This window comes from Pochonia chlamydosporia, chromosome 2, assembly GCF_001653235.2.
Source record: "Pochonia chlamydosporia 170 chromosome 2, whole genome shotgun sequence".
In the NCBI taxonomy this organism is placed as follows: domain Eukaryota; kingdom Fungi; phylum Ascomycota; class Sordariomycetes; order Hypocreales; family Clavicipitaceae; genus Pochonia; species Pochonia chlamydosporia.
This window is the reverse complement of record NC_035791.1, coordinates 3,968,604-3,988,875: the sequence shown is the minus strand read 5'-3', so window position 1 is coordinate 3,988,875 and position 20,272 is coordinate 3,968,604. Positions and strand designations below refer to the sequence as shown.

The 20,272-nt window shown below is 47.9% G+C and overlaps 5 protein-coding genes across 5 annotated transcripts; 2 read left to right on the top strand and 3 right to left on the bottom strand.

Moving 5' to 3' along the window:
* Positions 1–7,257: 7,257 nt before the first annotated feature.
* On the bottom strand, positions 7,258–12,315 carry VFPPC_03277 (ABC multidrug transporter; the record flags this gene model as incomplete). Its single annotated transcript, XM_018282797.1, has 12 exons — positions 7,258–7,918; positions 7,982–8,062; positions 8,119–8,737; positions 8,794–8,981; positions 9,034–9,505; positions 9,554–9,716; positions 9,792–10,534; positions 10,597–10,830; positions 10,886–11,165; positions 11,218–11,444; positions 11,516–12,038; positions 12,109–12,315. The coding sequence occupies 12 exons, from the start codon at positions 12,313–12,315 to the stop codon at positions 7,258–7,260; spliced, it is 4,398 nt and encodes a 1,465-aa protein (XP_018147424.1).
* Positions 12,316–14,548: 2,233 nt separating this feature from the next.
* On the bottom strand, positions 14,549–15,520 carry VFPPC_03276 (hypothetical protein; the record flags this gene model as incomplete). The annotated part of the gene is made up of 2 exons (XM_018282796.1): positions 14,549–15,216; positions 15,274–15,520. The coding sequence occupies 2 exons, from the start codon at positions 15,518–15,520 to the stop codon at positions 14,549–14,551; spliced, it is 915 nt and encodes a 304-aa protein (XP_018147423.1).
* Positions 15,521–16,168: 648 nt separating this feature from the next.
* On the top strand, positions 16,169–16,443 carry VFPPC_13440 (hypothetical protein; the record flags this gene model as incomplete). The annotated part of the gene is made up of 2 exons (XM_018291217.1): positions 16,169–16,247; positions 16,304–16,443. The coding sequence occupies 2 exons, from the start codon at positions 16,169–16,171 to the stop codon at positions 16,441–16,443; spliced, it is 219 nt and encodes a 72-aa protein (XP_018147422.1).
* Positions 16,444–17,299: 856 nt separating this feature from the next.
* On the bottom strand, positions 17,300–18,538 carry VFPPC_03275 (hypothetical protein; the record flags this gene model as incomplete). Its single annotated transcript, XM_018282795.1, has 1 exon — positions 17,300–18,538. One exon carries the CDS (start codon positions 18,536–18,538, stop codon positions 17,300–17,302), a length of 1,239 nt encoding a protein of 412 aa, XP_018147421.1.
* A 1,223-nt stretch (positions 18,539–19,761) lies between these two features.
* Positions 19,762–20,004, top strand: VFPPC_03274 (hypothetical protein; the record flags this gene model as incomplete). The annotated part of the gene is made up of 1 exon (XM_018282794.2): positions 19,762–20,004. One exon carries the CDS (start codon positions 19,762–19,764, stop codon positions 20,002–20,004), a length of 243 nt encoding a protein of 80 aa, XP_018147420.2.
* Between the last annotated feature and the right edge of the window lie 268 nt (positions 20,005–20,272).

The following is a 20,272-nucleotide window of genomic DNA, read 5'->3' as shown; positions in this document are numbered from 1 at the left end:
TCCCAATGGCAAAAACGCCCCGAACACCATAACGCCAGGCTGTTGCAAGACAGCCTCACAAGAACCTCGGAGCCTCATCCGTATCCAGCGCCTCTTCAATCTCTTAGAAAGAACTAAAAAAGCGTGGTTAACGTGTCCAATAGACTTCAAGCTGCTTGACTTGTTTACGAAGGCCCATGCGTGGAGTGAAGCCTCTTGGCAACGACCTTCGCAGACATCTGTCAGACGGAGGCTTGAGTTTTCTGCGCAAAATGTGAAACTCGTTCTGCATTTGTTATGGCCCAGTGTCATCCCTGTTCCATGACTGCCCTTGGGGCTCTCAATACCCCCCTTCTCCTTGAAGTATGCTATCGTGTGTACGGATCATCCTTATATTCTCTCGGTCTCCTTGAAACTTCAGTCAGATGTAAACGAAAGATTCTACCAACGGCTGACCCCCCAAAAGAACCTTAAAACAAAATTATATTGAAGTAATCACGGTAGCCCTTCTTACTATGAGAGATATGGCTCTCTGACACGTCAGGGCTTTCCTTTCCGTCTTAGACTGGGAATGGATTCACCTGTGGGTCATTTGCTGCCACGTCTTCTCTGGTGTCTCCAACAAGTGAAAGAGAAGTACGACATCTCCCACCGTGGGTACAAGTTAAACACTGTTAGCCCTAGACGGAAGATTCTCCGGCTCTCACAGTGGGGTCTCTTACTCTATGGCGTATTCTGCAAGATAGCGGGAATGGTGCTTAGCTTCCGAAATGCCATCCTCCATCTGCCGAGAATGTGGTGAGACTGGTGACAGACCATAAAACGAAGTATTATACTAGGGATGTTCAAGCCCATTTGCCGTTGTTACTCTCCGGCTCGTAAAGTTATGCCAGTTCCTGAGTTGTGCTGCAGTTCGATCTGCAGATGGATGCATGATGCCCAGCCGAAAACGCGGCCAGGCTGAGAGTCATTCCAACGCCACGATGGGTACAGGCTGATCCTTTTATAAAATCACAGAGGCTACTTCATGAGGAACCGCCGCACCCGCATGTGTGACATACACATCAAAGCAATATGGCTTGGAAGATAATATTGTAAAGTGGTAAATTGCAAGCCTTCCGCATCTGCCGCTCCGGAATAGTTTCAACCATGAGCAATTTTTTCGAGTTCTCTCGTGGGATGGGGGTTATTTTCTGATCATCAAAGGGAGTAAAATCAAAATGAGCAGGTTTCTGCATTTGTTTCGTCTTCGTCGCGTCCTCAAGGTGCCACAATGGTATTGGATGGTGCGTTACTGCTGCGTAAATAGCGTCGTGCTAAATGTGCCAACAGGTCGATCCACGAGCTGAGAAATCAAAGTCTGGCTTAGGAGACTGTTTGTAATAGAAAAGTGTCATTTAGTGCATTTGAAACAACCATCAAGAAGAGACGGCACAATTTTAGATCACGCCAGCTTAGCGGAGACCCAAGAACATTGTACAACACGTATGATTCTCAAAGAGCGACAGGTGTACAGGGTTCACCGTTATGACTTGAGTCAAGTATCTTGATCGAATGCCCTGGAAGGGGTTTCATGGATGGTTTCTTCTTGTTTTTAGAACGTCTCCATCCGTTACCAAGCACGAATCTACACCCAGAGTGGACGGCTGTGGGGAGACCTGGGTGGAAACATGGAGAATTGTCTACAAACTCAGCTGCCCCCTGCTCGATGTCCAGAGCATGACTGTGGACAAAGTGTTGAAATCTCAAAAACAGAAGTATGAGCAACAGTGCCCTGTCAGACACGTACAAAATCAAACAGGGCCCCTTTGACTAGACAATATGAGTCGTGGCCCAGATGTCTCGCCCATCTCAGATACAGGGGTTTGATACCGGGCAATGACCGGCTCTAACAGATTTACGGGTTTAAGTTGTTAATAGTAATTGAGTGATTAAGGCCTTCCATGGAAGGTATCTCGACGTCTCACAGCTAGTCGCCGCTATGGTCGCACGGCGCGCTGGTTCGGGTCTCTCTGGGGATGACTCGTTCCGTGTCTTACAAACGAAGGTCGACAACTGCGACTAATCTATTTCCACAACGTCTACTCCGTAAGAATGAAGCTGTCCTTGTTACTATACACGTAAGCCTCTCCGCTTTCTCCTTCGGGCCGCGTAGGCAAGTATCGCTGGCGAAAAGCGAAGCCGGTGTATGAAGGAAATTACCGCTAGATAATTGGCTTGGCAAAAGGGAACGCTCCGCGGATGCAAAGTGATAGCTTAAGTTACATGCCGTTGACGTGTTGCAACTATCGTGGCCAGCTGCTTTGCGTCTCTGGAGCCTACCCTTGTAACACGTTATTCATCGCTCACCATACCATACGCGATGGAATGTTTCTATCTCAATATGCCTCCAGAAATTCTTTTACACCTCAGGGGGGCTTTGAGATGTAGCCTATCATATATGGGTGGCGGGCAGAGAGAGTGCACCGGCCCAGCATGCCCATAATAAGGCACCAACCAAAGGGCCAAATAAATCGCGTCAATTTTGTCTCGCTTTGACAAGGAAACCCGCGGTTGCCGGAAACCCATCGGCATGCATTACGGTGTAATTGGATTCAGACAGCCACTTGACAAGGAACATCACTGGAAGCCACTCACCTTGGTAGCCAAGAATCTCCTCTTCGAAATCTTGGTACTCCAGATGTCCCTTCATTCAATCCTAGCACCATCTTAGCACACGATTGCTGGCAGCCAATAAAGGTTTCGAGATCACTTGGTAGCCTATCATGCCTCTTGATAGAGTTGTGGCTGAACCAACAGGCTTGTCATATGAGTCGAGGTAGGCCGTTTCTACCGCAAGCCACCGAGTCAGTTGGTCCGTGCAGCGGATCTTGGAATGAGAACAGGTTTGGAAATGAAGTGAACCGAGGGACTTTGCTAATGACCATCTAAACAACCTAGGTTAAGAATGGTTCCTTCGGCTTGGCCTTATGCTGGAGGGGGTTGCCTTGACACGGGAAGTACGTGCACGGACAGCGTGGCGGCAGACGTCTGGTTTGTATAAATTTCCATTCAGTCGACCATAAGCCGTTTTATAATTGCTTTTTGGTGATGAGACACTATTCGGAAAGTTGCATTGAACTGAATTCCGTGCTGGCGGCCATATGCGCTTGTGGCGGCGTGTCATCACATACCCCGGTCTATGCATCATTTACAACATTTGGGAGTTTAACGAGCAATATTCAATTGAAATTCATAAGGCAGGTACTTATTGGCACATGCCTAGCTGTCGTTGTGTTGGTTTGACAGTACGAGCAGAGCGGGACTGTTGGTACGTAACCATCATTGCCCAATCAAGATGACACTTAACTTAATGGCCATTAACTTAACCATTGCAGCGTCAGAATGGATTCTTATCCACGAGCAGAGTTCGGCGGTGCAGTTGAATCTCAGCAGCAAGCCCAATGTGGCACGAAGAACCCCCCTCACCACCAACACTCCCAGATCTTTCCATACGAGACAGGTTATCCCCGATACTTGCTGTCTCGTCAGACAGACTAGCAATCCCAGACATAATGACATGTCGATCGCTCGTGCTATCACCAGATGTAACCTTGGCAAACACAGAGTGCGAACCGTTGCCTCTTTCGTTCCATCTAGACGGCTTATCTGTTGAGCTATGCGGGCTCACCATCTTGGTGGATATTGCCAATATGTTAATCGTTTGGATCCGTATCATGTAAGGTGTAACTTATTCAGCCCCGGGTTTGGGATTGAAGGAAGGGAGATAATTGAGCAGCGGCACATCTTACAATAACCCGAGTAGAAACAAAGCCCATCAGTGCTGCTTTCTGGTAGATGCAACCTCCATACATATGGAACCGGGAGAATCAAAGGGAAAATATCCGTAATGATTGCAGGAATTGCTCTGGCGTAGAAAAACTCTCCATCGTCAATACTGCATTTGTAGCTGGACGGGGTAAGTGAGCGATCAGGATTAAACCGCGACCAAAAGGCATGTATTGGCAGAGACTGCTGGCAAAGTGTCACTATAACCTGTCAGAACTGATGTATGTCACACTCATTATATGAGAAATACAAAAGAGATTTAATCAACATTATACATAGTTTTGATTCTGTGTCAAGATGCAGTGTTTGGGGCGACTGTCATACAACCATACCACTGCAGTGAACCAGAACCATACGATGACTACTAAAAACCAAATGCAGATCTTGATAGACTTCTCAAAGTGAAAGGAGCGCCAATAAAAAGCCAAAATGGATAATTTCACAATCAGTAACGCAAAGATTTAACTTAATTCAGCAATAACGAGACCTGTTGCCCAAGCGTATAGAGAATCTGGAGGTTTGGCCAGATATATCGTCCTAAGCCACGGCTAATAGCAGCTAAAATTGGAATACAGTCGTCTGTTAGAGGCATGTTGAGTAGAATACGAACATATCTAGGAGATCATGCACGAAGTGAACGAAGGCGAGTGCGACAAAAAGTATCCATAGCCAGCCATCCCAATCACATGAGCAGTTGAGGGGGCTCTCGTGATGTCAGCGTCATAATGAAAGCCTCAGTGATTAATACCTGCGCTACAGAGAACTTGGTGGATGTGTTCATGGAGAGTGATCTTACTTACAAGAGCTTATAGAATGAACCAACCCTCCAGCCACAGCTTTTCAACTGATAATTTCCGACTCACAATACGCAAAGCAATTGCAAGAACTGCGAGAACCCATGTTGCAACAAAGGCCGCCACTATGCTGGTTCGTCTGTCGTCCGCAAGGTTAATGTCTGGTTACAGAGGTGGCAGGTCCATGATTCGTCTGTTCAGTAAATGTCTGAATTTTTTCCCCCGCGGGATAACGAACGAAACGCGTTTTGAATAAACTATGTTCTCTAGCATCAGGTGTCCTATAGTACAGATAGAAAATCTATATGACTGATACTACACGTCCAATCTTAAGTATCAGGGGCTTGCCACCGCACCGGTTTCTACGACTTAGGTTTCCAGCAATTCTCACTACATCCGTATCTGAAGTTTGTCAATAGGGCTACAGCGCGCTAACCGGCAATGGGTGATCGATTTGGTCTACCAATCTTTTTTGTTCCTCCCTCATCAGCCAGCTCCTCTTCGTGATGCGCGGCGTATGTCTTTTCCGAGATAGCTGAACTTGACGCCATCCTGAATCGACTGGTGTTCGAAGTTCTACGAACTGCGGCCACACAATACGGAAAATTTTCTTTTTATCGTGCCTTGAATCATATAAATCGGCGTATTCTGATAGGCACTGCGTATGGCACGACTCTGTGGCGTTGTAGGCTTGCTTCCACCCACAGTGGCGTTAACAGGCTTAGGCGCCTTGCCATGAGGCTGTCGAATACCTGGCAGCAGTTATGGCCCATTTTATAGTGGATTGCACGAAGCTGGAGAGGTTCATACGATTTAACCCCAATACAGGAAACAAGAGGGCTGTGATGTGCAGTGGCTTCACCGGCTCTCAGCCGTGCCGTTGTGCTAAAGCCAAGCCCTGCATAAGTCATCCTACCAAGTTATAACCATTCCACAGTAAGACGGACGCGGCAACATCTATTGGAGTTTCAGCTAGGACAAAGCTTCTACCAGAATGAGCTGGCCAGGTAGTGGGTGCTATCGTTTCAGTCGGTAGTGGGTGTACGTGATAGAGTCTCCAGTTGTCAGATGTCATAAAGACAGGAAGAGGAGTCAAGATCTTCCTTGATCGACGTCTATTCAAGCCTTGAATTCCTAGATTTAGACAATCGTGATTTCTAACTTCGTCATCATGACTTGGTATCAAGATAGCCACCAATGACTGCAACTTGCATCATCGCTTGCCATCGTCCCTCTGACCAGTTATGCTGTGCATGCTTCATCCATGAAGTGCAGGTACAGGCTGGTATAAACCGCCTAGTCTCTTGATAGCCCAGCCATCATCCGCCACGTCCCCGAGGAGTTCGAATACAGCCAAAGGCGTGACATGACTGTTTTTCTCCGCCGGAGTATCTCCATATCCTTGTTCCATTGATGGTTTCAGATGGAGAAGCGAGCCCAACTCTTGTTGAAGTATCCACACACCCTGTGCTTCGTCCATATCTATATGAGAGATATACCAGAGTCCGTAGTGCCATGATCCTTGTTCTCACCCTCGAACCCATGCGTTTACGGCCACAGGTCACATGAAATCCGCGGTTGTCAAAACAGGAAGCCACTACGCCCGTGTCAGCCCGGTTTGATTGTCAGAATCGTCTAGACTCCTCTTCCTTGGTAGGTCACACGGTTAGATATAGAGTGGCTTTGGAAGCAAATGATTGGAAGGTTGGTACATAGCCACGTCGATCCCAGACGAACGACGCGTTTTATCAACGAGCCAACGGATTCGTGGGCTAAGGAATCAAGTACCACCAGACTGTTTCAGACATATAAAATGATATGCCAAGGTAATTCTGATGTTTGGATCAGCAACACAAGAGAGCTTTGGAAAGTGAGATCATGCTAGACGACGCGACTAGGGGGAAGTATTTTGATAAAAAACTGAATGCTGTGACAGTTATCATTGGCCTAGTTGCAGTCTTTCCAACTTGAGCATGGCCAACTTAGGATTGCCCAAGGTTCACCACATCAGGTTGCCGTCCACCCTTGGGTATAGTGTATAAACCACCCAGACCTAAAAGGAAGTGCTCGAAGTAGTAACATCAGAAAGACAGAAATTCTGACGGCGATGCGATCCGCAAGCCTCGTCTCTATTCAGGCTTGGTCTCACTTGTGGTGGCTGCTTTAACCTGGTTAGCATCTTGGTCTCCATGCGCCAAGATGGCCACCACCAAGAGTTGTTATGTGTTTCCAATTACAGCTCCAATATCCCCCGCCTCACCATTTATCCAAATCCAAGGGCAGCCTACACACCCCTTTTCTAACCCCCGGTATCTAAGGAAACAGGGTTGCCGTCTACCCAGCATTCTCCCATAGTTCAAACAGATGGGGCCCGTGAATGTTGACGTGTTTCGAACTCTCCACCAAATGGCTACATGTCAAAAGGAGTTGTGGTTGCAAATTCACTTCGTCGACCTTCATAAGCCATACTCTAATGTTGAAGCACTCAGTTGAGCAGAGCAGTACTAAATCCGCCGGATACGGCCCTTACAAGTCATAGAGGCTAAGAAGATAGAAGAATAGAATATACATGGCTAAAGCCATAAGGCCGCTTTGACATCTTCTTTAGTTTAGTGTCTTAAAAGAAATGAAAGTCAAATTGAACAAGAGCAAGTCCCTATGCTTGTTCCGTAATATCGCCCAGGATCTCTGCTGCAGGACCGAATTTCACCATTTCGCCTTGGTCCATGACTCCCACCACATCTGAACCCCTAATAGACTCCAATCGATGCGCGATGGTGATGACCGTGAAATGGCGGAATTCCTGCCCAATTAATGCTTGCATCTTGGTGTCGGTGTCAGCGTCCACGTTACTAGTCGCCTCGTCTATAAGCAAGATTCTGTGCCTGAAGTGGTCTCCAGCTGGCTCAGGATCGTTCTTCACATTTCTAACATCATTCTTTTCGCCAATATCCTTTCTGATGATAGCTCTTGCAATAGCAAATAGTTGTCCCTGTCCCTGAGACAATGACAGTGCGGCCATATCACCGTCTAGACCTCCGTGTTCTTTTATGACTTCCCACAGAGTCACATTTTCCAAGGCGGCGACAATCAACTCGTCGTGTGACTGAACCTCGTCTTCACTGAACGGATAGGCATTATAGCGGACAGAGCCTGGGAGATATACCGGGTCTTGTGGGATTGATAAAATGCGAGATCGCAGCACCCTGCGATTAATGCTGGTGATAGGCGTGTTGTCAATTAAAATCTGCCCCGGAGACGCTGTGGGCGAAATGTCTACAAGCCGAAGTAAAGCGGCGAGAATCGTACTTTTGCCACTAGATTGTTGCAAGACGGTTAGCAAATCTTCAAAGTCAAAATAATCATAGGATGTCATTCACCTTCCGGTTCTGCCCAGGATTGCAACCTTTTGACGCGGTTCAATGCGAAATGAAACATGGTCCAAAGCAATTGTCTCCTCACTGAATTATCAAATTAGAAGAATACCCCAAAAGCACACTTCTTTAATATAACTTACTTGTAAGATAAAGATACATCGCGAAATTCAATTGACCCATCACGAGGCCAGTCAGCCGGTGGCTCGATGTCCTCGTCATTCGTATCCTCAGGCGGGAGGGCAGTTTCCAAATTCTTCGTTCTCGCAATTGCTCCAAGAGAAGTTTCCATTTGAGTCCAACTGATCATCAAGGTCTGCAAAGCCTGGTTAAACGACAAGACGGCAGTTAAACCAACTCCCAGCGCTCCACCGTTGGTGCTACTCCGAAGAGTCATTGCTAGAGCCATTAAAATAAGAGCTATGGCAGCGACCATCAAGTCAAGGACAAGAATTAGCCATTGCTGAATACAGAGGAGGAGATAGTATGGCTTTTGCGACTGATTGAGACATCTGATATTTCTCTCGATGAAGGACTCTTGCCAGTTGAATGCCCGAATGCTTGCAAGGCCCTCTGTCGTCTCGACGAAGTGCGTGAACAAGGGACTCCTGGCCTCGAGGTCGAGAAATCGCAGTTGTCTGGAAGTACGAAGGTAGACTTTTTGAACAAAAAAGAGCGAGATCGCCGCTACTGGGATACAAACTGCCATATAACTAGATCCAATGGCGATAAAAGCAAGCTGGGCAGCGCACTGAAACACCGCTTTGAGAGAATATTAGTCTTTGATAAAATCCATTATAAACCTCGCGTAAACGTACCAAGAAATGTTCCAAAAGCAGCAGTAGGAAGAACGGCATCAACTAAGGTCATGTCCTGGCTAAACCGGTTGAGGGTGACTCCGGAGTCAGTTGTCCAGAAGAATCGCATCGGGGCATGCATTATCGTGCGCAGCAGGATTCTATGCAGCTCGGCTCCAGATTTGGGGACAATATTGATCATGATTTGCCTGCTCTGGTCAGCCCTTCCGAGCACTTGGTTGTCTTACACGGGAATCATACCAGATCATCGCGCCTTGGCTTAAGCTGGCCATCGCTACCAGCCAAACGTAGACACCGATGAAGACCGGGAATCTCGGAGTTGGATTGTCAGTATACCACTTGATCCAGTATCTGGGGAAATTTGATGCAAAGGTGTATATGACGAGGATCACTACAGCCACCACGGTACGTGTGAGACCTATTGCCTTGTAGTAATAGAGATAACATGAAGTGTCACCAGTGCGCCGGGCTAGATCTTCCAAATCTTCTATGCTGCAGCCCTTCACAGCATTTGTGGCTGTAGCAGATCTGGTATTCTGCATACCTGCCATAGGACTGGCCTTTTTCTCTTCAATCGATGAGTGTTGAGATGTGGTGGATGAATGGCTAGCTGAGGTAGGCAGAGTCTCAAGTTCATTCGGTATATAAGACTGGGCAGTTCTAGCTTCGGGGTCAAGCACGATCACAGCATCAGCCATTGACAAACTCTGAACTACTTCAATTTTAGTGTCAAGTCCACGAATACGAGTTGGAAACATACCAGAGTGCGTGACAAAGATGGTGGTGCAATTCGACCTGCGAAGAAAACCATCTTGCGCAAAGAGTCTTTGCGAAATTCTGTATTCTGTTTCTTTGTCAACGCCGCTGAAAACGTCGTCAAGGAGAAGCAGCTCCCTGCGTGCGTATATAGCTCGCGCCAAAGCCTGTACTCATTAGATATTCCGGACGGACCATTGATAGTGAGAATGAAAGGGGGGGTTGGGAACATTGTCGCGTACCAGTCTTTGCCTTTGTCCTCCACTCAAGTTCGAGCCACGACTGCCAATGATGGACAAGTCGCCCTGGGGAAACTCATCTATGTCCTGTTTCAGATCGCAAGAGTGAATAACAGAATTGTACCATTCTGATGCAAACTCTTCTGCCCCGCACAAAACGTCACGAAACGAGCCATTTGGCAGCCATGGAGTTTGCGAACAATAAGCTACGGACTTCGTGAAGACCGAAACGGAGCCCTTGCGAGGAATAGTCTCTCCCAAAAGGGTTTTCAAGAAAAGAGACTTCCCAGACCCCACGGGACCGGTAACTATGGTGAAGCTAGCTTTCTGAAAGTTGAGATTGACATTGTCGAGGAGAGCTTCTGTATCAGTGTTAGGACCTAAAGTAACGTCTTTCAGCTTCACTAAGTAACCATCAGATTTTGCTTCAGCGTCAATCGTAGGCATCTCATGTTGGGTGGGATCTTCGACTAAGCTATGCGTTGATGGTTGTTGACGATGAGTTGACCGCTCGTGGCCACTGGATGAGGCACGAAGATATTTTTGGATGCGGTCTAAACATCCCTCTGCCACTCTCAGCGAAGGAATGGAGGCCAGCAAATTGACCGTTGGGCTAGTAACCAGGGATATGATAGCGAGAGAAGTGAAGGCGTTGACGGCTGAGAGTTGATCGCCGCCAGTCACAACAGTTCGTATAGAATATGACGCGAATACAACCAGCGGAGCTAGAGTCTGTGGGATGGATGCTATACTACAGTCAGAGTTTGTTACATAAAAGACATCGGGTGACGTTTCTAAGTATACTTACCAACCATGTTGATCCAAACAATCATCCAGCGGAATGCTTTGGAAAGCTGCAGTTCCCTAATTCGCTGGCCTTGTAATGTAGTCTCAACGACATCTGCCAGTCCCATGACCCGAACTGCCTTCATGTTGCGAAGAACCGAAGAAGTTTTGCCCACCCTGGTCTGGATGGCTTGAATCCATGGCAATTGCCTTGGCCCAATGTACCGAGCAAGCCAGGTCTGCCACGCAAAGCAAACTATCAAAAAGTCAGAAACACGAGAGGCCCTGCATTAGCCCATGATCGGACTTACGGATTACTACTAAAACAGGCGCAACAGCTATGGCTCCCATTTGCCTAGCGAGTAGCCACACGCCAATTGCAATCTCAAGCAGTCGAGCCCACGTTTCGTGTACCAACTCCAGTCCGGTAACTACTCGATCAACATCCGTACTCATCAGAGTAGCAGTTGTTGCTTCATCCTGATCTTCTGCAGAAGCATGTAACGACGTGACGTATATCAGTGATATCCCGGCTGTTCGAACCAGTGTGAGAAATCTACGAAGCTTGTATTGATATAGTGCCGTCGACATCTTGGTCCGTTAGTCTAGTCGAACTGCTAATTGAGAATATGTAGTCGCTTACCGCGATACCGAGATAAATTATCCCTGTGGCGGCAATAAGTCCATAACCGTAATTCCTGGTCTCGTCGTTCCATTTTTCTTCGAGAAGGCGAATTGCTCTGTTAATCAGAAACGGCTGGGCATAGTTGAAACCCACCAAGGCCAGGCGAGGGGCGACAACCGCAAGCATTGGCCATCGAAGTGCGCCTGCAAACGCATGAACTAAGGCGTATCTGCCTTGATGAGAGCCTGTAGCACAAAAAGATCAGTCCAGTCTCCCTGTGAGTTAAAGTTTTGCAACAGGGCTTCTATATACATACATCGTCTCCATTGATCGAGAATTCGTTGCTGCACAGAACCGGTTTGTAAAGTTATGTCAACTTCGCATAACCACTCCAATGTCAAGCCTGTCCCATAACCCTGCCGAAACGTAGGATTAATCCACCAGAAGAAAATGCGGTTGAGGATGTTACTGAGTGCCTCTGGGGGGAGGTTCTTGTAGGGTTCCTTGAGAAATGTGCGCTTGTTTCTAAGCTCGACTGCCAACAAGAACACCTTGAGGGCTATCACTGTGGAAAGTATAGCAGCAATAGCAGTCGAGGTTCCTCGTAGAAACAAGCTTCTTGCTTGAGCGGCATCAAATAGCACGGAGATGAGTAAAAATGCTATGAGCAGTGATGAAGATTTTACAGCCCGGTGGTGATCCAACAATGTCAAGATGGACAATGCCGCAATGGCAACCAGAGAGAGTACAGAGTACGGGATAGCTGTGCGCAAAGTGTCATTTCTCGACCATAGGATGACGAGGGCCAGGTGCAAAGCAAGCAATTTGGCGCTCAAGAGCTGCGAAATTCTCATTAGTAAGAATTGCGAGGCGATACCATCCTTCTTGACTTCGGACCCGAATTCTTACAGCTTTCCCAATGAACGTTCTACTTGGCAACGTCTTCTTGGTCGACCGCCAAGATTTCAACAGCTCGAACGGAAGCAAAACCAGAAAGATGGCAGAAGCACTAATGGAGAGGACTCCCTGTTCAAACACCAACGTAAAGTCGAAACTGTTTGGGCAACTGAAGGCCGGTCCGAAGTTGTCGTCTGAGCATTGGCTGGTGCCGTTCATCGCCGCCGTTTCAGGAACAATCGCGAGCGATCGTTCGATGAACAAATTACATAACAACACGACACTTGTCTCGTCGTAGCGGGGGATTTGGGGTGCGACCTTTTCTTGTACTCCCAACTCATACGACGCGTTCGGATTGTTGGTCCATGCCCTCAGGTGACATTAGGCACCTCCAATCGCACGTCATTCATCTGGGCGAGAATTACTCGTCACTTTTTATGCTTACTGTGATCCCGACAGTTGACAGTGTGACTTTCCGTTTGCGCTGGTCTAGTAAAAAGCGAGCAATTTCGCTGCCAAGTTCATGCCGAGTTGCGGAGATAGATGTCCGGACCAAAGAGATGAGTTTGCAATGTTGACATGGCTATCATGTCGATTCATTTGCAAGAACTATTTAGCCTCCGTATGGGAAGCCATGTAATGCCTGCGAGTACGGGCATTCCATCTCTCACCAAACGTAACAATCTACTACCACCAAGGTTTGTTGACACCATCTCAAGAGCCTTGCCCTCTCAAAACACAATTAACCGATACAGTAGTACTGAAAATAATGGATGAGCTCTTATAGCATCAGTTTTCCCTTTTTAAGTACCCAATTAGCCTTATCTGCCAATCTCCCGCCGCACGCTTGTTACTGTATCTCCGGCTTGGTGATTCCAACTTCTCCATGGCCGCTCTCTCGATTGCTTCACTGCTTCCCAAGCAGGCCATACCGAGCGGCAATGATGAACAGCGTCAGAACCAAAGCCGTCAACGACGTCCTGTAGTTCTCCTGTCGAGGTTGTGTACGTTTTTGGGCGCTCCAGTGTATCGTCTGCGCTGCATAAGATTGCCTTCAGCGCAGATCATTAGCCTGCATCCAAGGGGAACGACAAAATTTACAAAGAAGGGGATATCGTTGTGTGCAATTGCTGATGAACTGAAATCAAAACTTACCTGTGCAAGATAATCTAGGCAATGAACCCAGTGTGAGGGCGAGTGATGATCGGAAAATGCCATATCATGCTCATCCTCGTTGAAGAATCCCCGACGATGTCCCATTCGGTGATGACTGCCTCCAACTAAGAGTTCCCTTAGTAATGATAGACAATGCATTTGATGCCATACAGAGACTCCCCAGTCTTGATGGCAGCCGTCATCCGTCACCACTGAGAGAAGACCGCCATTTGGAACATGATCAATCGATCTCCAAAAGTCATTCATAGTAGCATTTGGTTGGGAAATTGGGAGGAATATTCTCGGGGCCACCCACGGTTCAGTGAGTGGAAGGTTTGATGGTGTTCCAGCGCAGGCTCTCGCCATGCTCAAATGCCAGACTCTCCCTGACAATACCAAAAGTGCGGCTAGACATGCTGTGGCCCCTATGAGTAAAGTGGCTCGAGTACGAACAAAACCATGCTTGGGATCAAACTTCATCTTTGATGACTGGAAAGCATTTTGGCTTCGACGAATCTATCCTCATCGGATTGCGAAGTCTTTGCCATGATCCCCATGCTAACTCAAGTCAGCAGCTGACTCCTTGTCTCAGCTTGTTGTATTTGACCAGCATGTTGCATTGTGTACTTCTGCAGCGCTGCTCACTCTCTTTGATGCAGTCACTGATACGCACTCATCTTCCATGTTGGTGGCACATCCCATGCAGACACTTCTTCCCAGGCCAACCACGGCAATTGTATATGTTACAGCGCAGAGAGAAGTTTGTGTAGCATTTGTAAGATGCAGAGAAACCTGATCACAGCGGGATCTCTCATCTGGTAATGAACGTTGAGATAAATTGCCGGCGCAGGTAAGCTTGACTAAGAGGATCTGCAGGATACAACCAACAGGTTGACAGGTTTCATTTTCAGTCATCCAGCACAGGTGCAAGAAAGTGGTAGACTGGCCTCATACTGCATAAAAATCATTTGTCTGTACTCCCACTGAGACTTCAATCGCGGGACTGCGAGGACCAGAGATGCTGGGTATCTTTACACCAGTACGGTTGAAGTGATTCCGTTGACATGAGCAGTTACGCAAACTGTCATGCCATTCAACTTTTGTTCATTAATTCCTAATCTCTATGGGACATATGGTGTCTCCGTGAGGACCAGTATCCTGTAGACACTTTTTGCAGAGCATCGAGCACTTGTCCTATCTGAAGTCTAGCTCCTTTGCCAGATTGTGTCCGTGGTTCGCCCTCTGCTCTAGCTTCTTTTGTGCCTCTTGAACCATCACCAATAACTCCCTAATCTCATCAAGCAATCTCATCCCCGACATACCGTCCTGGTCCCTCATACCCAAAAAGCTCCTTGAATTTCGGTGTCATGATGTGCGGTTTGTAGTCATCAGGCCGTCTTATGGCCCCAAAGTCATCAACCGGTACTGAATGTTCTTCCTGCCACTTTAGCAACTGTTCAAAGTCGATACATTGGTGATTGACATTGAAATCAGGAAACGCATTAAGTTGTGCATCAGCCCAGAAATGGGTATAGATATCCAAGTTGGGTGCGCACATCAAATTCTGTAGAAGAATATGGAAGCAATGCGACAGATGTATCTTGTGAAGCTCAGACGCGTTTCCAGAATTGCCCCAGTGTTTGCCGTAGTAATGCTCAAAATGTGCCTCTCTTCTGACTTGATCAAGACAGTGTATGACATGAAAAACGTCTAGTCGACCTATGTAAGCATCACGTCCAAAGCCGAAGCTTTCGGGGAACTTTGAAGCTTGATCTGGATCTTTCCCCAATAGTATAACGTCTTTACGTGTGATTGGAATTGGACGAACATTGGCGAGTCTGTCCCATGCGGCGTCAACCTCTGGACTAGGGGGTTGGCGGAAAATCGGTGCCGGCTCTGGCGTCAAGAGTGTTGCCTCCATTTGCTTGATTTCAAGTCTCACATCGAGCTTGTCAAACATAGGTGCTGTCGAGATTAGCAACTGATAATATTTTGTACAGAACTATCAGTCTTGAGACTTACAATCTGCTGTCACCTTTTTGAGATAGAGATTCTTGTCTCCCAAGTCTATGAGTCTCTGAAGTGTTCCAATAAATATTCCACACAGTAAAATAAAAGATAGCACGATATTGACGGAAATGAGAAGTTTCAACTTTCTCCGGGAAGCGTTGAGAGCCAGTTGCGCGTCGCCATCATTCAAAGGCAAAAGACTTCCCAAATCAGATTGGTGAAGTTTGTCGTCAGCGTATCTTGCATTTTCGCTGTCCATGGCTTAAATATTGTTAGATTGGGGAAACAGTTATGGATATTGCCCTACAAGGTGAGCAATCAGCCTGATAATGCTTTGTCTATCTAAGTCGAGACCGTCTTAAGTCAAGATAATACAGAAACATGAGTTTGTATAAGTATTGAGGCTCAACACCAAGCACAAAAGAGTAATGGGGATCGACTTAACCCCGAGTTTTCTGGAGTCAGGCATCCAGCTTCGTCACTGCCCAATATTAGACGAGCCATTCCCCAAGAAGTTTGAGTCTCTTACTAAACTGTGACTTATCACGTCTAACAGCTCGGAGATGCGCGACGCGGAAAGATGTGCTGGTTCGAAGTTTGTCTCATCTGCAGTTCGGACTGTTGGTCGAGCGGTAACCACGTCCACTCCCACAATTGGCCAGAGAGACAAAACATCCTGTAGGGTTGTTCTTTCAGCTATCCAGGTGCATTTTACATCTCAGATGAGACCGGTGAGAATGATTTACTGCAAGTTGAGTGTTTCAAACAGTATTATAAAGCCTCAAGGCGCTCTGGATTGGACTTGTAACTTGCAAGGCGTTGAATGCACTCATCATTCTTCCTCATTTTGATAACACTATTTGATGCTACAACCTTTCTATCTTGAGCAAACTTTTGAGCCCTGACAATGCACTTCTCGGCGGTTCTAGCTCTCGGTAGCCTCATCTTCGAAGTCGCCATAGCAGCCCCAGTGAAGGCTTCCCGCAGTAATCCTGCCGTCCATTTTTCTGGTTTAATTACATCAGTGCTAACTTACGTTTAGCATCGGGAAAGAGGTCGACTTCGCTGTATAGCTATATCGCGGCGGATGCCGAGGCCAACGAGAAGCGTGCCACATCTCTCTACAGCTATATTGCTGCGGACGCCGAGGTTAATATTGGGGGAAAGCGTTCGCAGGCGTAAGAAGTCATAGATGATTTGTCCGTTGAGATTTAGAACAAATTGTCACACACAAAGAGGGCAGTCCTCAGCAGCAACGTGGACTGCAACGAAAGAAATAGACAAAACATGACATGCTAGCAAAACTATGCGGTTAGGCAGAAGGAGACTTAAATTTCGAAAAGCTCACTATTATTACAAATCCACCCAAACCAGTTATGTGTGCCCACCGATAAAACCTTCCGACAGCCCAAACTCCTGCAGTCCGCAATGCTCAAGGTGTACGCCACCGGCTGCTTACTAGCAATTTTCAAGAAGTCCCAAGCGTCCTTGTTCCAATACTCGAGTAACAGATGGTCCAACTCAAAAGACTGACACATTTTCTTGACATGTAACTGCGTCGCCACGCGTATGGCAACCTCAATACTCTAATCTTCTTCCCATTTCGGCAGGCCACTTGCATTTTGGGTGTACAGAGTCTGGGGTAATTATATGACGCAAGTTGGAACCTTTGTAAACAAAATGTTACACGACTTTGATTGACAAGCATTATTCCGTTTCTGGCGTATTAGGCAATGCTAGATGGACAGAGGAATTGGGTGAGATACGTTGATCCAGTTCGTTGGTCTGCAAGACTTATGTATGGTGTTGCCGAAGTGCAACATCAGGGACCCGTCGGAGAGATCTGCACAGACGTGAAGGCGGGATATCAAGCGACGTCTGTGATAGGTATCGCTTCATTTATCTTGCCTATCGGACGTTGGCATTGATCTTGTCAGTTCCGGACTGGTCCTTTTGTTCCCCATGATAACAAGTTTCCTCCCCCAATGTAGGCTTTGGGGAAGCTTGTGGAGCAAGGTACGGCCAGCGTTCGGTTGAATTAGGCAAGAGTAAGGACAAGGCCTTTTTCAAGCATCTCAATCGCGTCTTTCGGAAGGGGGTCCTCTTTATCGAAGTTATGCTCCTTCCGCTCCTCGCTGTCCCATGTCGAGATGTCCAAGCCATCACCTCCAATGTTATCCCTGTACCCCCCACGGAAGGCATACCAAGGTGCGACGCATTCGCGCCGATAGTTCGAAAGGGACCTTACCCAACTCCATGGGTCTTTGACCGTCCCCTTTGGCATTGTGAGATTGGCGTCCCCAGAGATGTCCACGGCCCCGGGCATGGTGATGCCATACCGAGAGGCATACGACCGCAAGTAGAGCTGCAAGTTGCCCGCGTGAAACTTGAACATCTTTGCAGTCGAAGGCCGAGCTTCCTCCAGCGTACCTTGGTCATACATGGCCTGCGCAAGCCTCTGGTAAAGTGCCATTACCCAGCCCACATTCTTGGTGTCCGAGTGATTCGCAAGCTGACCCCTTCTTTCCAGGGAGGCCACCGCTGTGAGCACCATCCGAGTTATCTGTGTTACCGTCGTCGTGATCATCTCTCCGTCATCGGCCAAGCACATATCATCACCCTCGCCCACCAGCATAAATAGGGCCATGCCCTCTACGACTGCCCAGGCCTCGTGCCAGTTCTGTGCCTTGAACGCCTCGTCAAAGTCCAGTAGCATATTCTGCACGACCTCGAGCGCTCCATATGCCACATGGTCATTGAATGTGTACATGGAAAAGGCGTCGGGATTGCGAAGGTTCATCATGTCGGCTGCCATGTGGTGTCTCGCCAGAGCAGCCCTGGTCATGGTATATGGGTGAGAGGGGAGCTCGGTGGCCGATTTGCCGCATGGGCATGTCTTGCCCTTGTCACAAGCTTTCCTTTTGGGCTTCTTGTTTTTACTATTCGCATGGCCATTGCCCTCTGCTTTGTTCCTTGCATTTAACGCGTCGTCGAGGCGCTGAAGCGGGTTGCATACGCAAAGGAACTCGTACGCGTGAGAGGGATCTTGGGTGGAAGTCAAGTATTCTATGTCGAGGTTTTTAGAGCCCGACACCTTTGCCCAGCGACGTTCTCTGCGCTTGATAGCCAATTGCAGCGACGCACTCGGCCTGTTCTGCTCCTGTTGCTGAGGCTCAACTGGATCTTCCTCAGCGGCGGCAGACTTGGCCTTCTTCCGATTGCTGGGTCCCTTGACGTTGGGGTTGGCCGGTTCGAGGGCCTTGCGTTTGGGCGGCATGGTGAGATTTGGGCAAGTTTGGAGAGATGGACAAGATGAATCAGATTGTTGAAGAGCGGCGAGTTGCGATGTCTGTCATGGGTGAACGCGACTTGAAACTCATGTTTGGTGGACGAGACGCGATTTGATGACGTCGCATCAAAACAAAATTGAAGATGGAATTGACCAATAACATTGAAGCGAACCAGATGTTGATTGGGCGTGACTTGACAGCTTTCAGTGTTCTTTGGTCATGCGTCAAGTCACCAGCCCTGTCGGCATTCAATCGGGATGAAAGCCGTTGATTGATTACGATTACCTCTTTATCTCTGCAGATGGCGGCCATATCCTTTCTGTTACATTCCCCTGCCTCGAGATGAGAAACGAGTGGACTCATGGGGACGCATGGGAACCTTGCCGCTAATCTCATCTTGGCATCACTCGGCCGTAAATGCGAAGCCCGAGAAACATCAAATATACCAGACAGCACACAAAACGCACACGCGTCAAACATGACAGGTCAGTGTCCTTCCTCTCCCCAGCTTACTGCACGGTCACACTCAATTTCCCTTTGCAAGGCTGGCTTCGTGATGATTGCCGCGATGGTAAGAAGATGGAGGACACGGACAGCACTTCATGCCCAGCCATTTTGACCAAGTCCAGACCAAAAGCTACACTCCAGTTTACCAGCTAACGTTGAATACTATCCCATTATAGGTTAGACTTTCGAAGAGTATCTTAGACGCTTGTGCTTTGCGACTTGCCAATTATGGAGCCAAACGACCCCCAGCTTTGACCGCTGTATCGTAAGCCGTGTTGCCCGGCTCGGAGTCCATACCAGTTTAATTAACATCAGACTTGGCGATGAGCTCCACCTCGCGTAGCTGTGGACATGGAGGGTTCAATGTTCAATTAGGGTTCAGTTAAAGTTCAGTTCTAGCCTACGCTAGTTACCAGGGTCCGATGATGCGTCCTGATATTGATACATTTTGTCCTGCGGCCGCATCAGATAGATGTCTCGCTCCGTCCAGATGCCCGGTCTTCCGTACTTCTATGGATAGCGCTGTACTCCCTACTTAGCAGGGCATGAAATAACTTGTCTCTGGTCCAATTGCTGCTCGTCGGATTGTCACTCCTCAGCCTTTGACTCAACAGAAAAAGCAAAAACTCAAAAGCAGAGCGATACTCCGTCAACCATACGGAATAGAAGACGCCAGAACGACCAGCCTCAACTGGCACGAGTAATGCCCGTCGGCGTTACCAACAGTCTGGTAAAACTGTCAAGATGTGTTCGGTTCGAGGCCACGGCTCACGTCCACGGTCCCCAGGGTGGCGCATCAGCTCAACCCGCAGTGTCGATTGAGTGGAAGCAGGGCGAGAAACCCGAGCCGATGGCACGCTTCATTCAACTCAACATCGGCGCCGTGCATTTCGGCCGCGCATACCAGGGGGAAAATGGGCAATTTTTCGTGGAGGCGGAGCTTTAGGTGTTGCCTCACCTGCTACGGTGTCGATAGCCACCACCCGAATTCCGCGATTGCGACAAACGGAAGCAAAGCCCAAAGCTAAAAACCGACAAGGGAGAGCAACACCCTAGCAACTATTTGGACAGTGGCGTTCCTAGTTCGGCACTCCACGGACGATTATACTATGGACAGGACGCCAAAGCTCCAGTCAGTCCCATCAGGGTCTTCTTCATCTGAGTTGTTAGTTGTTACGGAGTAATACATCAATGTCGATTCCCGCCATCTAGAG